Here is a 20394-nt window from a genome sequence, read left to right on the forward strand (position 1 = left end):
AAAAGCTAAAAAAAAAAAAAAACAAAATCGAAATCAGTTGCCAATTTTGCCTGTATTCTCATTACTCTCTTGTGTATGGTACAGGTTTATACAGGAATGAATCAGTTTTCCAATCCTCTTACTTCTGGATCATGGACTGCCACTCGCCCTCGCGCTCTCCGATGGGGAAGCGGTCGATCTGGGCCTGGATCTTTGTCCTCCACTCTACTCTAGCATGTAGTCCAACACACACACAGGGGTGGGTGGGTTTGCATCCACCACCTCCCCTGGAGTCTGAAGGCCCACGGTCGGGTATAAGTTGGGCTGCAGCAGAGAGCGAGAGTGCGTAAAGAATTAGGAAAAGGGAGTCTGGGGATGTAATCTGAACAAAAAAACAACAGAAGGAAATTAGAGGAAAAACAGGACAAAACCTGAGGAAATAAGCTTTTGGCTACAATTACAATTAATAGCAAATTTTTTGGCCACTAAGTGGCAGCAGAAACAAGTTGTAAACATGGCGCTGACATTACCATTGTTAAAGATGATTTGGTAAACGTGTTAGCAAACAGTTGCCTAAATACACATCCAGCAGACACAGAGAAACATAAGCACAAGGAGTCGTGTTTCTGACAAACTCATGAATTCAAGTCCAATATTCACCCCCCCTTTTAGCTCTGCTTTCACGCTCCACAAGGTCCTGAGGAAATATCTGGCTCTTTAGCCACTAAATGCTACATCGTGTTCACCAGCTAGTCACTAACTCCTTCTGTCTGCCATTTCCTGCTTGATCTACAGTTTACATTTTTTGAGGAAAACAACTGCCTGCTACAGCTGAAAACAAGGCAATGAAAGCAGTGAGAAAACCAAAACAGTAAAGTTGCAGGCTGTGAAACCAAAACAAGGACCCGAAAAATGCTATAAGCCTCCACAGAGAGGTAATAATCCTGTGGGTTTGTCACTACGAGCAACCCTTTTTACATACAAGCAGCCACATGATCCATAGTTAACATAAAAATATTGACTATAGCAGCTTTAAAAAGAAACTCCATCAGTTTTACACATCGAGATCCTTTTCTTTTTCAGTGTTGTACTACCCGTGTCTCATTTTTTCCACAGAACCACTAACTCTCCGATCAACATCTGAAGCCTCCGATCCATTTTGTACAGTGTAAATATTTTGACTACAGTGAACATTCTGAAGGACATGAAACATTTTTCTATAAATAGCCCCGTGTCCTACAACCCTGATTAATTATGGAACTATAGCAGCTTTAAAGAAAAACTCCATCAGTTTTACATATAAGGTTCCTTTTCTTTGTCAGGGTAGGAAAAGGGAGTTTGGGAATGTAATCTGAACTATAAAATCAAAACAGGAAACAATGAGAGGAAAAACAGGAAAACCAAAAATCTCAGGAAATAAGCTTTTGTCTACAATTACCCCTTACGACTCAATTTCACAAACTGACAAGAGATTATTATGAAATTGTGGTAGCATCTATTAAGAGAGCCAGGGTCTAAATTCATAGGATCATTAAAGGGGCATAAAGTAAGATTTTTATTACCCAGATTGACCATAATACATCTATCAAGCTGATCGATGTACTGATCTGCTCATCAGAACACAACTCAGTGATTATATTGTAAGGTGCTGAGATTTCTTACTCTGATTCACTTTCTGGCCTGCTCCGCTTTGGCACTCAACTCTCTAATCTACAGTTTTATGGAACCTCCAGTCACAACTCCCGAACCGCCAGATAAATGTTTCCTTCAGGGATCAATACAGTATCACAAAAGATACAGTGGGATCTCCGGTTTGCTTATCAGAGTTGACAAGCACACGTGCTACAGATAAACCTGACCACTATTTAGCAGGGAAAGGGTAGTTTTAGTATGTGTCTCTGCCATCAGTGGCTCAGTGCAACCAAACACAGGAGAATATGCTGTTTAAAGGATAAGGCTGACATTATTCTATATTTTTCTTATTGTCAACAAATCCCATAAAATTACCAAAACCAACGATGTGTTAGTCCATCTCTCAGTAGTTTCTAATTTCCCTACCCTGTCTATGGTGCTCAAGCCCAAGGCTATTGGTTCCTACTAAACAAGTATTGTAAATCTTTAAAAAAAAACTTCTGACATATATATAGTCTCATGTTTACAAAAGACTCAGTAATTTCCTAAAACACTTAGCCACTGTAGTTTCTTGGAAACATTACTCCAACAGGAGTAAATAGTTCATTTTGCTGTGGATGTGACTTGCTTAAGCATTCTTTGTGCTAGTTGTTGACATGTTGCATGTCAGTGTCAAAGCATTAAGTACATGTCAATTTCTTGCTCTGGGAACAGCCGTTCTGCTTTTTTTAAAGTCCCTGATGACATCTGTGAAGATAAGATGAGGAGATAAGCAGAAATATGAGGTAAGGAGGCTTGTATTTGTAGGTTTTCCTACCAATCTAATCACAGCCTTCATTTGATCAGTGGAGATGGTGACAGACTAGAGGCATTCACCACAGTGGCTGTGTGTTTGACAGATTGTTCTTAGATTGGTACAAGTGCCCTGAAAGTATCACTAAAAATTATTAAATCCTAATGTTTCACAGTGCAGTAAAAAAAAAATAAAAAGCTGCTCATATGACCTAGTTGGCTACGTTTAGAGTTAGGACTCATCTTCAAAAAGAGATAGGACTAAGTCTAGACATAGAGGAAAGGTTAATGATATTTCTGGGTAAAGGAACTGTTAGGGGATAAATTCGTTGACTAAAGCGGCCATAAGAACAGTAGTACAAAGGTGTGTGTGTCTCTGAAAGTTGCCTTTGTCATGGTCCAATAACCACAAAGGTCAGCTGTGCCGAGGTGACGCACTTCACTGCACAACTCTGGAGGAACATGAATGTCTGGCTCACAGCCAAGCCTGTTTTGTTGCTCAATGGTTTATTGTTGCCATTAAGACTCTTATTTTCTTCTCCCTTGAAAACAGGCGGCCCCGTTCTCATTTGCTACCCAGCAAGAAGGGGAAAACAAACTTAAACACCGGGGTTAATACATGCATGAATCCCATTAGAATTAATGTCCATTTGGTGTGGGAGCTGTTTACATAATGAAGCATGGGACCTGACAGTGAGAGAGAGTCAGACTCGCCTGACAATGAGCCACAACAGCATAATGCAACACAAACAATGTCCTATTCAGATACAAACAGTATTTGAAAAGTTTTATTCAAGTCGTATTTAAACTTTCAATAACAAATTTTTTGGCCACTAAGTGGCAGCAGAAACAAGCTGTAAACATGGCGCTGACATTACCGTTGTTAAAGATGATTTGGTAAACGTGTTAGCAAACAGTTGCCTAAATACACATCCAGCAGACACAGAGAAACATAAGCACAAGGAGTCGTGTTTCTGACAAACTCATGAATTCAAGTCCAATATTCACCCCCCCTTTTAGCTCTGCTTTCACGCTCCACAAGGTCCTGAGGAAATATCTGGCTCTTTAGCCACTAAATGCTACATCGTGTTCACCAGCTAGTCACTAACTCCTTCTGTCTGCCATTTCCTGCTTGATCTACAGTTTACATTTTTTGAGGAAAACAACTGCCTGCTACAGCTGAAAACAAGGCAATGAAAGCAGTGAGAAAACCAAAACAGTAAAGTTGCAGGCTGTGAAACCAAAACAGGGAGCCAAAAAATGCTATAAGCCTCCACAGAGAGGTAATAATCCTGTGGGTTTGTCACTACGAGCAACCCCTTTTACATACAAGCAGCCACATGATCCATAGTTAACATAAAAATATTGACTATAGCAGCTTTAAAGAGAAACTCCATCAGTTTTACACATCAAGATCCTTTTCTTTTTCAGGGTTGTACTACCCGTGTCTCATTTTTTCCACAGAACCACTAACTCTCCGATCAACATCTGAAGCCTCCAATCCATTTTGTACAGTGTAAATATTTTGACTACAGTGAACATTCTGAAGGACATGAAACATGTTTCTATAAATAGCCCCGTGTCCTACAACCCTGATTAATTATGGAAACCAAAAAGATGTCTTTACAACATATAAGTGAACAAAATGTGGGTACTTACTGGTAGATCTGTGAAGGCAATACCTGCACAGGAAGAGAGAAAGTGTCAGCATAAAGTAGAACAGTCCTTTCTATATCTGCACACATCAGGACGCCACAGTCAGAGTGTTTACATGTACTGAGGTAATCTGGTTACCATCGCCCTGATTTCTTCAACTTCATGTAAATGAGAAAGACAGTGGGGCAGTTGTGCAGAAAAATTATGCAGACATGTATCCAAGTATCGCTGTAGCAGCATGTACAAGGGTACAAGGTAGAATTTGTACAGTGTAGAGGAACGAAAACAAGATGGTGACTGTAAGCAGTGTGTGCTTGCATCAAAAATAATGCAGTCTAATATAAGACTGAAACTAAAATAACCGTAGAGCGCAAACCTCTGCCAAGGCCAATATCAAGCAACATACATCAGACTTCAGACAAAAAAAATTCAAATTCATAGTAAATGATTCGGATCTGCCCCGAATATAATGGGTCCTTCCCTGGCCAATGCCCCATCCCCCCACCAAGTTCGGTGCAAAAATCGGTTCAGTACTTTCTGCGTAATCCTGCTTACAAATAAAAAAAATTCAAACAAACCAACAAACAGGGGTAACAAAGTATAAATACACCAGTTTCCACAGTTTAAGCACCAAGTTATTTTTAACATTTAAACACATTTGAACAGTAAATAAAAACTTTGGTCTCTCTCACTGGATCCGCAGATGAGTTGAGTGAGTTGTTATTATTATTATTTAGTTTGTAACGCCCTCTGATGCACCTTTCACACATTCAGGTAGGCAGAGATTATTTTTTTTAAGTATTAAGTAATAAATATCGAATCCTTCCACAGGTTAATATGCAGGCCCATATAACAGAATATCAGGCCAAAACGGTTTCTGAGCTCCGTACCTAGGCTGTGGCCATTCTTTGTGTAGAAGCAGGTGTTGTTGATGAGGTTAACGCAGCAGCCGATCACGTCGCCTGTTGTAAACGTGGGTCCGTAGGGTTGCCCGGTGCCGGACGAGCAAAAGGAGTGGCCGTCATCTCCGTGGTAACCATATGAGTGCTTGTCCCAACCTGAGGGATGTGAATAGAAAAGTGTCAAGAATGAGTGCTATGCAGTCAACAAAAAGGTGTAAAAGGTGGTTCATGAACAGATGGTTCATTCTGACACCACATTCAAACAAGATGCACATATGGGCATCGCAAAAATTGTAAAACGTGTCCGTTGCAAACATGACTGAAGTGGAAACATAATGGAAATGATGATGCAAAAGAAAAAAAAAAAAAAAAAAGTACTCATTATTCAGGAATAATTAGTGTTTTCAAAACTCCAGGCATTTTTGACCAATAATACAAGACTTGACAAAAGCTAGAAAACAGAAGGATGACTTTAGTGCTGTATTCAAGCCTTCTGCAAAGTAATTAAAATGCAGTGTGAATGTGTAATTAAACAAAATAATGCTGACAGAGTTTCAACTAATCTGCATAGTCTCCACCAAGAAAAATGTCAACCAAAAACTGCCGAAAATGATGGCTGGACTGTAGAAAGATATCGACCCAGATGTCTGATGTGCATTGTTCATGTCAATGGAGCGTTTCACTGCAAACCAGCCAATCAAACTACGCAAATCCTGTTTTAACTTAGCCAGGCTACGACGTAGAAATTCTGTCTCATTCTTCCAATGCTTAAGTAAATACTGATGTGTTTTGGTAAGCGAGATCTGAGACCTCATGAAGGTTGCGAAGCTGAACTATCAGCCACGGCACCTTAATATGAGCCTGCAAACATTCAGCTGCAGGGGCTCCATGCCTTGCTCAAGGACAGAGAATATGCCCGACTGCTGATGGGCACTATATGGGAACGGAACCTGCAAAATCAGTCTTTTCAATTACACGGACAGCTTGTTGTTTCCACTATGACTGGGCTCATTCAAAATGAACAAAACTATGTATCTGAAAAGTGCGTTAAAACCCCTTTTTATATTTGGATATTAAAAGCTCCAGAAAAGGCTGGTAAAATTTCAAGAGAGTTAAACTTTTGCGTGTGTATCTGCTGGGAGCATTTGTCCGATCTGTTTCACAGAGAGAGGGGAGGAAGAAACACCCTCTGCTGCAGCATGGATGGCCTCAGGGCTGTTTTAACGTTAGAAACCAAGTGGCAGGATCCTGAGAGTTACTGCTGAGCTGCAGAATTAATCCTGCTGTTGCCACATTCATCACTGGAAGAAAGCACTCAACTTTGCAGCAGTCTGGCATCAGCTTCTCACAATTGCTGAAGTTTCATTAGCATCTATCTATCAGCTGGGACTCTGCAGTATGCTCTTGCCCTGCTGTTATCTTTGTATGGAGCGTCTGGAGCTCCTGGGTGGGTCCAGTTCTCAGACTGGTGACGGCTGTAAGGGCTCCTGTTTGGCCTGATAACCTCAGTGGAGCGCTGGGCTGATATCTTCCAGCGATTTCTTAATGGCATCATGTCACGGCAAAGAGAACAAGTAGCAGCAGAAACCCTGTAATACTAACAAGCAGCTCTAAAACCGTGCCTTCCTTTGTTACATCTATTTCTTTATGTTGTAGTGGATTGTTTAGGCATTTTCCCCTATATCAAGTTAAACCACATTAATTGAGAAAAAAAACACTTATTAAAATTGTGTAGGAAAGTCTGTGTCCTCATAAGAAGCAATCATTTTCTGTGCATACACAAACTGAACAGTTCCGTAATGTGGCATCGATAATAAATTTAATGGTCAGTGACATTAGCTTGTACCATACTTGTTTACTGTCTCAAATTTCTCTCTGAACTCAGTAAAATATCAATAAAAAAGTGGCCAGTGACCACCTCTCTCTGCAGATGTTGTATTTAATCTATATGCTGCCCTAATAGCTGGTGTTATCATGGATGTATTATGAAAACTTTATAACATGTTCCCATATACCAATTTATACTAGAGTCCTTTCCCGGTGAACCGGTTAAGAGCAAGGGTGTTAGAGACTCATTCTGACTTCCTTCTGACTCCCCGCAAACACGAATGGCATGAAATTACAACAGCTCCTTTTGTAATCACTTCTGAGTTTGTTTGGATTTTTGTGTCCAATGAGTAGGTTGATGTAAGATATGCATGCTTTGGTTAAGCTTTATACTGGTAAAGCATAACAGTTCAACATCCAAAATATTTAAAATGCCATGGCATCTCATTTTTACTCATTTCCATGTTTTCTCTACATTCTTAACATTCTGTTTTTTTTTGTTTTATTTTTATGGTGTACCTATTAACACATGTAATGAGAAGGAACGACTCAGCTGTATGGAACTACCACTTTCATACATTTTCCTGACCTCTCTAGGCTTATCACACATGTAGAAATCCTGTATTTCAGCCTCGCCAAAGAAAGAAGACGAACTGTGCAAAATGACACCCGCACAAATGCAAAAGATTGCTGGTGTAATATACAGTAGACACACACAGTGACGCACAGACAGAAAAATTCTTTTCACCACACCCAATGGCAGTAGCAATAAACAATGACATGAAACAAATACACACAAAGTATCATCTTACCAGGGAGTCTGTTCATGTTTACACCCTGAGCCGAGAGGCCGATGCCCATGTACCTGTGGAACAGACAGTTGAGAGTTTATTTGTACATATAAAAGAAAAGACGAAGAGGAAGAAACCAGCCACCAATCACGCCTATCTGATAAACATCCTAAACACCTCACCATCATCCATATCTGATTGTTTACAGCACTTACAGCCTGTGAGGTTGTAAGGTTGCAACTCTCAGTACACATCCAAACGCAAAAGCTTTGGATGGATGAAAAACGGGGTTTTGGACAGTTAGTCAGACAAAAGTAGACATTAGATGACATCACCTGCTGCTCTGGGATATTGTAATGTGCATTTTCAACTATTTTCTAATGTCTTTGGCCAGAACGATTAATCATGTACTCGAGAAAATAATCAGCAGATTAATCGATAATGAAAATAATCATTAATTGCAGCCCTTAGTAGAGATACATGTATTTCAGGCTTAAATGTTGGACTGACAATGCAATCCCTAGTGCCAAGCTGCTAGTCTGGCTGAAAATGTTATAAATAATAAATATGTTATTAAAACTTCTGAAGCAAATTAATTTTACCTTCCTGTTTTCTAAGCATTACAGACACCATGACAGTAATCCAACTAAATGTGGAGGGTTTTTTTTTTTTTTTTGGACAATCAAAAAAGACATCTTGGGTCAAGGAGGTTCAGTTGGTTGAAAATAACCAGTGAAGTCATGTGACTTGTGGCTGTTAAACTGTAAAATAAATCCCTTTAGCTAACTGAAGTCTCCATTTAGGATTACAAATTGACCTCCAGCGCTTTGAGGATTTTAATCATGCTTTCACTTCATTAGACTTTTGTGTGCTATGAATCGTACTATGAATTTCTAAAAACCTAATTTGTTTAACGGGGCATGTATTGAATAAACTCAGCTGATGACTCCAATGCATAACCGAATGATTCATAATGATTTACAGTTTGGGTTCCTAATGAGTTAACAAAACATTTCTAGGACTTGTTTTATTAGGTGTGACATGGCAGAATGCTCAAACAAATTTTATAAGAATCTCAAGTATGAAGAGAAGGAGAATAGGACTGTAATCTCCTGTGTGCTTTCAGGTTTTGTTAAGATGATTTCTGATCTGCCATAAAAAGATGAGATAATCGAGACTTCCTACAAGAGACATAATAAAGTGCTTTAGATGCCCCCCGGCGCCAAAATTAACAGGCCAAAGTTTATAGCAGTTATAATAATAATAAGCAGCTAACATAAGAGTCAAAATGCTGCAGGGCTACAGTGCATATCCAGAAAATCCAGATTAGACTAATTAATTGTATTAGCTTTGATTGTTACCAAATTTTTAAAGGTCTGACCAAGTCTATACTTTGTGAAAAATTATATCTCATCTCACGTGAGCAGCTTATTAGTTACGACAGTTGAGTCTGTGGGGCATTTAGTGGATCGACAATATTTAAAATCAAAACCCTCGCCCCTGGTCCCGTGAAGCTGTAAAGTTTTTAGACGTCAAATAAAAACTTTAGTTTTTTTTTGTTCTAGTGAGTGACAAACAAACTCCTAGTGCTGTTAGATTTGGCTCAGTGTTCATTAGCATTAGTGTACAGTTCCACTGTGCTATAAGCTGACTGCTAATGTTAGCACGCTAACATCCTAATATTGGCTTATTAAAATAAAGCAAGTGACATGTTAACATTCTAATGTTTAGCGTGTAACAATTAGCATGATAGCAGGTAAGCATGCTAATACGCGTACAGGTAGCATGTTAATATGCTTACATTTACTATGTAACATTTTAAGTTCATTTTGTTAGTTTGACCAAAATATAGTTGAATTAAATCTTGTTTCTTATTGCGTATAAAAAAATTAAATATAAAATCATCAGGACAAACACATAAATTACAAGCATATTGTTACAGAAAATTTGGCACGCAACTTATATTGATGGGAATTCAGTTAATAGTTTCACAGAAAAAAAGTTTGGAACTGAATCGTTAGACAAGTGAACTTTTCACCTGCTGATTGTGCTGATGAAAAGTCAGTGGCTCAACAAACTCATTGGAATTCATCCAAACTTCATGACAACCAATTTAATAGTTGTAATAATAATATTTTACTTTGGACCAAAGTGTTGGAGAAACTGTCAGGACACCTCCATCCCCTGAGCCAAGCTGCTAACATAGCTAAAGTGGTGAAATGGAATGTTTTGCTTTGTAGTGTGTCCTTACCCATCACGGCCTTTACTGATGATCTTCACCTCAAAGTAGTAGACCCCGCAGGCGGCTGGGATGGGGTGGGTGGCCCGTACAGACGCTGCATCTTTAGGGGTTTTGCCATGACCTTGAGGTGAGGGTAAAACACAGAGACGAGTGCAACAGGGTGTGGTTAGCACAAATGGATACTGGATCATTCTATTATCATGAAGTGATAGAAATGGTATGTATAAAGATAGCCAAAAACTTTTCTGCTGCTACTTCGGCTGATGACCACCACTTTTGATTCACTTTGATTCAAAGCACAGTGCAGGATTGTTTGTAGATTATCAGCACGAGTGGCTGTAGAGGAGATTGAATCCCAGATCCTGACAATGATAAAGCCTGATCAAAACATGCCTTTAAGAAGCAGAGACCATACTGCTCCTGCAGTTTTCAATGTCAAGTTTTAACCCAAAAGTGAATGTTGGCCATACCACTCAGTTATTTCCCTGCACTGACAGAACACTACACTGAGTGTCAAATGTTCCTGTCAAGTTGGATCAGAAGAGAGATGGGGCATCTGCAGAGACTCTATACATAAAAGTTTTACAACCTAAGTTGTGATCTAAAAAGAAAACACCCTGAAGACAAATAGCGCTTTTCCCAATGTTTGTTCAGGTAAATGTGTATTAGCAGTATTTCTGAGTATAATATTTTCATAATTTACGTTCTATTCATGATTTTTATATGTTCTGACAGATACAGTCCTAGTGAAATTATTACTGGCACCCCTGAATTTCAAGTACAGAATTTAGAATATCTTCAGAAATGAATGCAAATGAACCAATTTTATATAATCAGAATATTTAATAAAATGTCCATTTATTGAACAACAACAACAACAACAAAACTTGCAGAATAGTGAAATAATACAAACACAAAATGTACCCTGGGCACAATTATTATTATTATTATTATTATTAGAACATTAGAACCTTTAGCAACAACAGCAGCCTCTAAATGTTTCTTGTAGCCATCTAGAAGCTTCTTGTACCTGTCTGCTGGTAGTTCCTGCCACTCTTCCATTGCTATGCGTTCAAGCTCTTTAAAGTTTGCAGGAGTCCCTTTTTGCCACGGCAGATTTCAGCTCTCTCCAAAGGTTTTCAATGGGATTTAGTACAGGACTTCAAACAGTCCATCTTTTCCTTTTCAACCAAACATTCTGTCGCCCTGCTGAAGCAGACCCGAGAACTTCACCTGAAACCTAGTTTTCTGACAATGGGTAGCACATTTCGCTCTAAAATGCCTCAGTAATCTTCTGATTTCATCATTCCTTTGATATGTTCAATACCTCCAGTACCAGAGGCAGCAAAGCAGCCAAACAGAATGATAAAACCTCATGTTTTACTTTGACCAGGACTGTATTCCACATGAAACAGGGTGTTGAGAAGGGATTTGGTGAGGGGCTTGCTTTAAAGAAAAAATTGCCCTTCTGGTTTATTAGAGGGAGAATTGGCTTACTGATCCCAAAGCATATAATGGCTTTTTACTAGATAAAAATTTTATGAATACACCTGAGCACAGGATGTGTCAGTGGTTCTAATATTATCCCCTTAAATGCTCTGAATCTAGACCCCCTGGGTTCTGGAGAAACTCATACTGCTAAGTTAATGTTAGCTCAAGCAGCTACAGCGTAGAGCTGTCAACAGCATCATTAGGGGTCAGATATCAGAAATGCAGCATTTTGCAGTGAATACTATAAGTGGACAACTCGGTTGCTGTTATTAATAAAGTTTTGACTATACTTGACTTATGACTATACTTGGTAATACTGAGTAATGTCAAGTTCTTACTAAATGTGAGCTAAAATCAGCCAGTTTAGTAGTAAAACTACTAATACCACGCTATAAAAAAGTACTCTGTTACAAGTAAAAGTGTGCGGCAACGCAGTCAGACTCATTCTCTCTGTACCTTTAACTCTCAGACACACATACACTCACACTAAATTATGTCATCCCCCCGAGCCGGGAAAGTTTGTGTGTGTGTTTCTTCATGGGGTTAGATCGGGATCAGCATGTGTAAGTCAGAGGTTAGCGAATGGACAGACAATGCAGATGTGTCCGGTAGCCGGGATGTGGAAAATAATTTTGATAGCGCATTTTATGATCGACGTTGAAATGTTCACAAATTTTTTCATTAGGGATTGAAGTTAAAAGCGGGACACGTACTTTGATCTGCATGGAGGGACAGTGCTATCGACGATTGGCGAACATGTTTTATGCGTTTCCTCCTTTGGAAGCCACTTTGCGTCCAACATTTTTTTAAAACTGGATATCCATCCTCGAGGACAACCCGACGTTCATTTTTGGGATATCCAAAATAATCCCACGCAGCTGCTATTCTTTTTTGGGGTATGGAGATTGGTGATATCAGTCTCACTTCTCTCTGCCACTTTCTCCGCTGCATGTATGCATGTGCGGTGCCAGTTGCCGAGTGACGGGCAGCCAAGGGGGAAAGGATATGCGCATGCACAATTCTCCATTCGGTTGCATTATTTCTTCAATATCGCTAATAAGTAAATACATGGTATGTTAACCATTCATTTTCATACCATAGTATACTGTGAAACTGGTAAACCGCTGCAACCCTAAATACTATATATAAACTATACTCATCTTGTTTAATACTACGCAGAAAACAATATAGTCCTGGAGTTTAAATCTACAAAAATTGAAATACTGGCCAAAAAATAAAATAAAATCCCAATCAGATATTTTTCTCTTATTGTTCAACTCAAGACAAGACATTTTCTATTTCTTCAGCTGTATAAATGATGGTAGGTTACCGGTCAGAATTGTTAAGACTTGACCATCTCATAAGAAGTCTGTTTCAAGGAGCAGGTTTAATTAATGTTCTGGATGATATTGCTTAGGAATACCCAAGACCCCCTAAATCTGGAAAATGAACTCAAGTAGATAGAGTAAAATAAAGTCTCCATCTACATTTGACATTTGTTCTTGTGTCAAAATGTTGCTAGGTAAATACATCATTAATGTAGAGAAAATGAAAAAAATACAACACCCACAGGGTCTGTATTCAAAACTACGGTTACAACAAAATTATCATTTTCAATTTTAATTAATTTTCATTGAGATTAATCTTATAAAACATGAAATTCATTTTAATCCATAAAACAACAAAAAATAGTGAAAAATCCCAAAAAATCCCACAAAATGTTGTGTCGAGTTATCAATTAATCGGGATAAAAAGGAATGAGGTATGGCATGTTGCTGTGTTGTATTTGACATTTTCATAATAATGCAGATTCCTACTTTCTGAGATAAATTTCCCCCTTTTGTTTTGTTACCTGCTTTAGGTATCCTAAAATGTGGCACAGTCATGATGAGTATGTTAATCGTATCAGGAAGTTCACCTGACAGATACTATGTGTGACATCATTGCAAAACAGCTATGTTATTTTAGCTGGAAAGCAAAGGCAAGGCCAGGCCTATAAACGTGAATGTCCGTGACTGAGTGACTAACAGACTAAGTGACAAAGTTACACCACTGGTTGTTTGTATTTCATAATTAATAGATACAAAACAGTTTCTATTACGACATAGGGGGGCGTTTTCAGGCAGTGTTGCCAACTTAGCTCTTCTGTTGCTAGATTTACAGACTTTTCAGACCCCTTCAGTGACTTTTCTTCACCAAAGCACTGTAGATGCTTTTTGGACAAACCTTAGCTACTTTCCGTAGAAGAGTCGCCAGCGTTGTCCCGCGAGTGCAACGTCGGGCTTTCACTCCACAGGCCCACCTCTCTATGCGTCTCATTCAATTGACCTTACAGCAGCTGACAGAGATGTTAATGAGCTTCTAACTTTCTCTCTGAGTGATCACTATACAAGTACATACAGCCGAAATCACAGCACAGCCATTGTCTTTAACTTGTGTGTCTGGTGATTCTGTCAGACGACATCGTGGTTATAAAAATCGGGATTTTAACAGAGCAGCAGCTTGGAAATGGCTTGGAAGTGACTGCTAGTTAACATTTAGTCTTAATGAGCCACGTTTCAGTCACTATTTCGTACTTGTTCCGTTGTCTGACAACAATTACTTATAAAAATAGTTGCTGATTAATTAATTAATCATTTCAGCTCCACTGCTTATGATATTTGGGCACAAGTGACATTTAGTTGTAGTAAAAATAACTAGTGGAAGCTTATGTTAATTGGGTTTTAGATTTACTTTTAATTATAAAATGATGATAGATTAGGCCAAGACTAACTTTAAGTTTAAATTAGTCTATTTTCAGTTTACTAATGCCGATGTGATTTTGATTCCATCCAATGCCAAAATACTAGGACATTCGACATTGTAAACATAGTTAATCACAGACTGCCTTAAATTTTCAGATTAACACTGCTGTGGAAATACAGTATTCAAAAAGTGTTACTTTCCAAGTGGTGATCTGTTTTTGCTCTCTGCTGGTGGTTCATGTAAAAGTTCCCAATGTGTGAATGCTAAAGTTACTCAACATCTGATTACCTGCTATAAGATAAGATATTCAGATGGATGTGTTGTACAAATAGAGAAAATTCTAGTTATAACAAGGAAGGGTTTGTGTTGAATGCTGGTCAAACCCAGAATAGTAGAACACACCCAGGAAGCAGTTACACCTTTTTTTTTAACTTAAAAAAAAAGCAAAAAAAACCCCCTAACCCTAAGCCTTTTCTTGTAGGCCTACACCAAAAACCCTCTTGACAGCTTTGTTAAGCCACTAGTCCAAACTGAATGTCAGACAAGACACTTGATATCAAACCCTAAGCAGCAAAGGCCTATCTATACCCAGCCAGCCATCAATAACTACTTCACTGTAAGCCTGTCAATTCTACTGAGTAAGTTAGACTAATAGTGATAGTTGACACTGCGTATTTCATGTAATTTAATCACCTAGTAGTGCTACATTAGCCTACCAAGACGCTGTCTAGTCCTAGTCCATTTTGGTTTACGGGAATGATTATGTGACTCACAACGAGCCTAACCAGCACTACATAGTACTTTCTTTAATAATGATTCCACAATCCACATGTTATATTTCAAAAGACAGCCTGACAGATTATCCGCCGTGAAAGCGTTCTTGGTGACAGTTCTTATACATGTAGACAGGGAAGCTAACGAGCTAGTAGGTCAGTTTTGGCTGTGGATACACCTCGCCAGCTGGTCGAGTTGCAAGATGTCCTCTGCCTTGTTGTTGATGAAGCTGTTAGCCTAGCCCACTTTGTTTTTAGCCACAACGGCAGCTGGCTTTGATCCGCTAACCGTCAAGCTAAGCTAACATTAGCAACCTTGGCGTTAGCCATGGCTAATAAAAGTGCTTAACTAAGAGTGTGTCTTTGTGTCATACCTTTATAGTGTACGCGGAGATTGTTCTGAGAGAGCCCGATGTAGCTAAACTTGTCCTTCGGGCTCCAGGACCGAGGAAGCGGAGTCTCGTTTTCATTAACGGCTGGATAGAGCCGTCGGAGTCGCTGGTTGAGCTCCTTTTCCTGCTCGTTCAGAGCCGCGTCTCCGTGGACAACAACCGACATGAGAAGCCCACAGCCGGACGACTGCCCAGACATGGCTACGACACAAGTAGTAGTGAAATGGCTTGTCAGCAACAAGCCAGAGCCACTTGTCTCAGTCAGTATCGAGTTTGTTAAGGTGGAGGAGGAGGAGGAGGAGGTGGTGAGGGGGGAGGGGGGCTAGCTAGCAAAGCTAGCTAGCTAGCTAGCTAGCTAGCAGGCTAAGCTAACTGTCTTCGTTGGTAGCGGAGAGGCAGCTAGAGCTGGTTAGCCGAGTAGCTAACCGTGCTAACGCGTTTAGCTTGGCCAGCACAGGCGAAGCGTTCGCTGAAATGGCTCAGGCTGACATTAGCTGACGCAAAGCCACTAGAAGAAGTCTGTGTGCCGCACAGGATCCGAAGAAAGTGGTTAAAAGACAGACGAGCGGGTCCTTGTTGGAGGCAAAGTAAGAACTAACGTTAGGCTAGACGGATCGACTAAGTCCGAGAATCTCGGCTAGCCTCGATCTTTTGTTTGTTGTCGGAGCGATAGCTGCGAATCTGATTGGCTGTGAGCGGCTCCACTCACTTCCTATGGGAATGTGAAGTAAATACACAAAGTGAGCAGTGGAGGTGCAGCAGACAGGGCAACAACTAACTCATCAATAGGCTTACAAGGTAGACACAGTCACTGACTCATCATCATCATCAGTATTCTCTATTCATCGCCTATTTTTAAGCACTATTATTTTATTTTTATCATTACAGTGTCCTAGATATCTATTATACCACCTCTTTTTAACACCTGATTGTTAAAAAACAGATCTCTCCCTCCGTGTGTGCACGTTTATTCAGTGTACACTTAATTCTATACTTGTGTTCTGTTGACCTCCTGGTTCCTCCCACTCTTTGTGCATTGTATATTTATCCTGATGCCTTTAAAAGAGCACTCCACAAATTTAGCATTGCACTTCTGTAACATTCTCAGACTCACCACGGACAGTTAAAAAAAAGGTATCGAAATCAGTGCGGCAGAACCAGGGCATTGTAATTTTTTATTCCACCCGTTCTCCTTCCTTGTTCAAACATGGCCCCTGGCGCCTATAATAACGTATGCAGTAGTGCTCCCCAAGACCCATAAACAGACTTTGATGTGTAAATTCGGCACACCTCCTCTTTAGGCACCAATCAGATACGGCGCACACAACAGGCCACGCGTGGCAGCTTCATTAGATTTTGCCAAGAGCCTCGGAGACCAAATCCGTCCCCTAGAAATTCTGTTCGTACACTACTAATGTGCAACAGAAAACATGTTTTGAGTGAAAGATAATGCAGAATGCAGATAAGACATATAAGAGTTTTTTTTATCATCATACTGAGGGAAACATTTTTGATCTGCCACGTCACAAAATGTTCCTACCGAACATATGTGCAAAAGTGACAACGTACAGTATTTGATTGGTTTTCTCTACAGTGTCCACTCGTAGCAGCTGAAGCACGATTAACGGTTTTTCACGGTCCTGTTTGGGCACGTAAAGCACTTGCTCAGGGTTAGAGAAAGATTGGTTGAAAATCTGAAATGTCTTTCATTAACACTCAACCCAAACGGGGTAGAAGAACGTGGCGCTTCGTTCCCTGGGAATAGACATTCCCAAAAAAAACCTAACCCTAGCCGACATAACTGGCAAAACAAATTAGTGATACGTGAATGTCATCTCTAGGAGACAGGATTGCAAAACCCAATGAGTCCTCCTGTGCTGGAATACGACCTGTCCCCACCTTTGCTGTGTGTCATCAGGTACTTTATTGTTATTTGATTACACACCAATTTATCCAGGAATAGGCAGCATCCTAGCGTGTTATCAATCCTAATTAAAATGGTAGACTGCAGTTTGACACAGCGCCAAATCTGTTTCCTAGAAATTTTTCCTATGTTTAACTACTACAATTTGTTTTCCAGATGCCTTTTGAGGTGGAACATAGTTTGAGCCTAGAAAATGCTGGCAGCGTTTTTCCACTGTGGGACAGGCTTATGTACTGCCTACGGATCAGGGGGGCGGTTGGGTTGGATGGTGGGTGTACAGATGCAGGACTTTTGGCGTTTGAATTTGGCAACCTTTGGTTAAGGTCAGGGTGAGATCGCGGTTTCGATCCAATGTTAACAAAGTACACGCGTGGGGCGGTCACATGATTCGAGTGCCTGCGGACTTTTTCAGACCACGATCTTTCCAAAACCATAACGAAGTGCTGGAAGTTTTATTAGCTCTAGTTGCCACTAGCGGATATTGTATCGCAAGGATGGATATGGTAGTAAAAAGAAATTAAATACGCCGTCGGTGAACATTTTGCACATTCAGCGCAGAACATTCAGTGTCAACATTTTGTGACTTGGGAGATACGGTAATCAACAACATTTCCTGGGTTGTGTTGATAAGCAACATAACCCAGGTGGGACTATTTTTTGTGTATTTTTGTTGCAAATTAGTTGCATATAAATGTAATTGTTGCAAGATAGGGTTGCAGGGATTTAAAAAGAAGTGCAGGAACCACCTCAAGGATCTCATCATTTCAGTGTGCTGTGATGAATGTTTTGACAACAGATTTGCAACTGATCAAATTACCAATAACGATTTAGCGCGCAGTGTATTTAGAGCCGCTGGGGCTCCTGAGGGTCTGGGTCCCTGGGCCAGGTGCCCAGATGGTCATCCAGCCTTGCCGGTTGATATCATTTCATAGAAATGATTGTAGCTGCCTGGTAATGTATGTAACACTGAGCCAAAAGACTCTGTCAAAACAAACATCTAAAACACGAAAGCGTGATTTGACGAATGGTTGGCGGTAATGTGTTATTCACGATTGCCATGAATGAACTAACATAAACACAGTTCCTTTAAACCGTCACGTTTTGTTGTGTTGTTGTTGTTTCCAACAGCTCTGATCAGAGACGTGAGGTAGAGTAGGGGCTGAAGGGTTTTGTTTTTTTTGTTTTTTTTTTACTCTGGCTTGTCTGTGAACGTCCCTCGCACCAACAACATGTGGGAATGTTCATTGCATCACTAAAGAGGAATCTGAAATGATGTTACGCTCCCTGTAGGGAAGCACTTGCTCGGATTCAGATTCAGAGTCCCCTGGAAAACAGAAATGGTAGAAGGCCTGGACTGTTTATCGTCAGCAAGACGAATGCTGCAGACGCGGAGTGAGGACAAGCTGTACCGGGACCAGATCCACAGTGTTTGTTTTATAACCCGTTTGGACGGCCGGTTGAGAGGCTTTTGCCCACATCAGTGATGGAACAAATTCTCATGTAACACTGAAAATAATAAGTTAAGAAAAGCATTCACTGCAGTACAAGTAACTGCCCGTGATTTCAAACCAACGATACCAAGAACATTCACTCAAGTATTTTACTCAAGTATGACTTTGAGGTACTTGTGCTTTACACAAGTATTTCCATTTAATGCCCCTTTGCACTTCTTACTCATTTGCTACACTCCCGAGGGAAATATTTTAGTTTTAACTCCTCTACATATACTTTGCAGCTGTAGTTATTTCTCAGTTTAAGATTTAAAGCCCATGATGACATTATAAAATACAACAAATTGTTAGAGATTAAACCTCTTTCCAACCTTTTTTACGAGATGTTACAACCTGTCACTCTTCAGATGTCTGTGAGTTGTCAGACTGATATCCTCTCTAAACCTCTCATGGTGATGGTTTCATTTAACTAACTCAAAGTGACAAAATTAACTAAATTCGGATAAAAAGGCAAAGATGAGAGAAAAGTAAAAAAAATAAATAAATACATAAAGACAAAGAAAACGTACACACTGAAGCATCTGTATCAACAGTCTAATAATCGTTCACTTTCTGTGAAATTAGTACTTTCACATTGGATACTTTGCATTTGGCTGATAACACCTTTGTACTCTAACTTGTAATGGAGTTTTTTTACATTAATGTGTTTGTAGTTTTACTTGAGTACAGGATCTCAACACCTCCTCCGGCACTGTTCAAAACGGCTTTTGGAATTTACACTTAAGTATCAGAAATAACAGGACTCATTTCTCAGGAAATCTATTTGAAACGTGATCAAGGTGCAGTACCTCGGCATTACCTCTACATGCTTTTAGGGCTAAATGTTATTTTGCAAATGATATGATCTTTTTTTGGTGTTACAAAGCCCCCGACCCTCACGGGGCCTGAAGTCTCCAGGTCCACTGGGGGGTGTGTTTGTAGTAACTCGATTAATCGTAGACTTATTTTGTGTAATACTCTGTGCACAACTAAAAGCACAAGCTTAAAATGATGGGATCTTTAAAGGTACCCTGTGAAGTTTCTGACCACCACTACTGCTATAGATCAACGTTTTTATGAGCGGGTCCTCACTTTGTTTGTACGCACCATAGGCGCACAACGCGGTACCCTGTTTTTACGCTATTCTGCTGGAGCCTTTCGACTTATTTTTATTGAAAGGCTTTTATAACTCGATTTAATATGGGTGATATATCTTGTCTGGTATTTATGTGATATTTTGGTCGGTGTGTGTAGCGTGTACGTTGTGATGTGATTTACTTTTTTTAAGAAGTTTTTTTCACTTTTTGTGAAGCACTTTGTAATCTTTAAGCTCTGGCCCCCCTGTGCTACATAAAGCGCTGTTTAAATAAACCGTTTGTAAGACTTTAAGGACACACACGTATTCAGTGTGTCTTGATGAGAAAAACGCTGAATGTAAACAACTTTTGTTTGTTAACAGGAAAAACTCTACCGAGCACCTTTAAGGTATACTAGCATTTTTCTGTAATCTTGAGGCACGACATGCAGTTTCAAAGCTTTTATTATTTCACTTTATTTAGCATCATGTCAATTTGTCATTCCTACACAATGCATATTCTATAACTGATACATACAACACACACACACACACACACACACACACACACACACACACACACACACACACACACACACACACAGAGAGTGGGAGTAACAGGGGGTGGTCTGGGGACCCACAGCTCAATTTTGATCCAGGCCCCACAGAGAGTTATCCTGGCC

The 20394-nt window shown here is 39.8% G+C and overlaps 1 protein-coding gene across 1 annotated transcript in view; it reads right to left on the minus strand.

The window, feature by feature from the left end:
• The window catches only part of ranbp9 (RAN binding protein 9), a 28433-nt gene extending 12500 nt beyond the window's left edge, over positions 1-15933 (minus strand). The window contains 7 exon segments of the mRNA XM_040143327.1: positions 123-205; positions 208-303; positions 4063-4085; positions 4950-5117; positions 7601-7653; positions 9831-9942; positions 15205-15933. Of these exon segments, the coding sequence (XP_039999261.1) occupies positions 123-205; positions 208-303; positions 4063-4085; positions 4950-5117; positions 7601-7653; positions 9831-9942; positions 15205-15421 (752 nt within the window). The 5' untranslated portion in view covers positions 15422-15933.
• Positions 15934-20394: the final 4461 nt, after the last annotated feature.

Source organism: Xiphias gladius, chromosome 14 (genome assembly GCF_016859285.1).
Source record: "Xiphias gladius isolate SHS-SW01 ecotype Sanya breed wild chromosome 14, ASM1685928v1, whole genome shotgun sequence".
NCBI lineage: Eukaryota > Metazoa > Chordata > Actinopteri > Istiophoriformes > Xiphiidae > Xiphias > Xiphias gladius.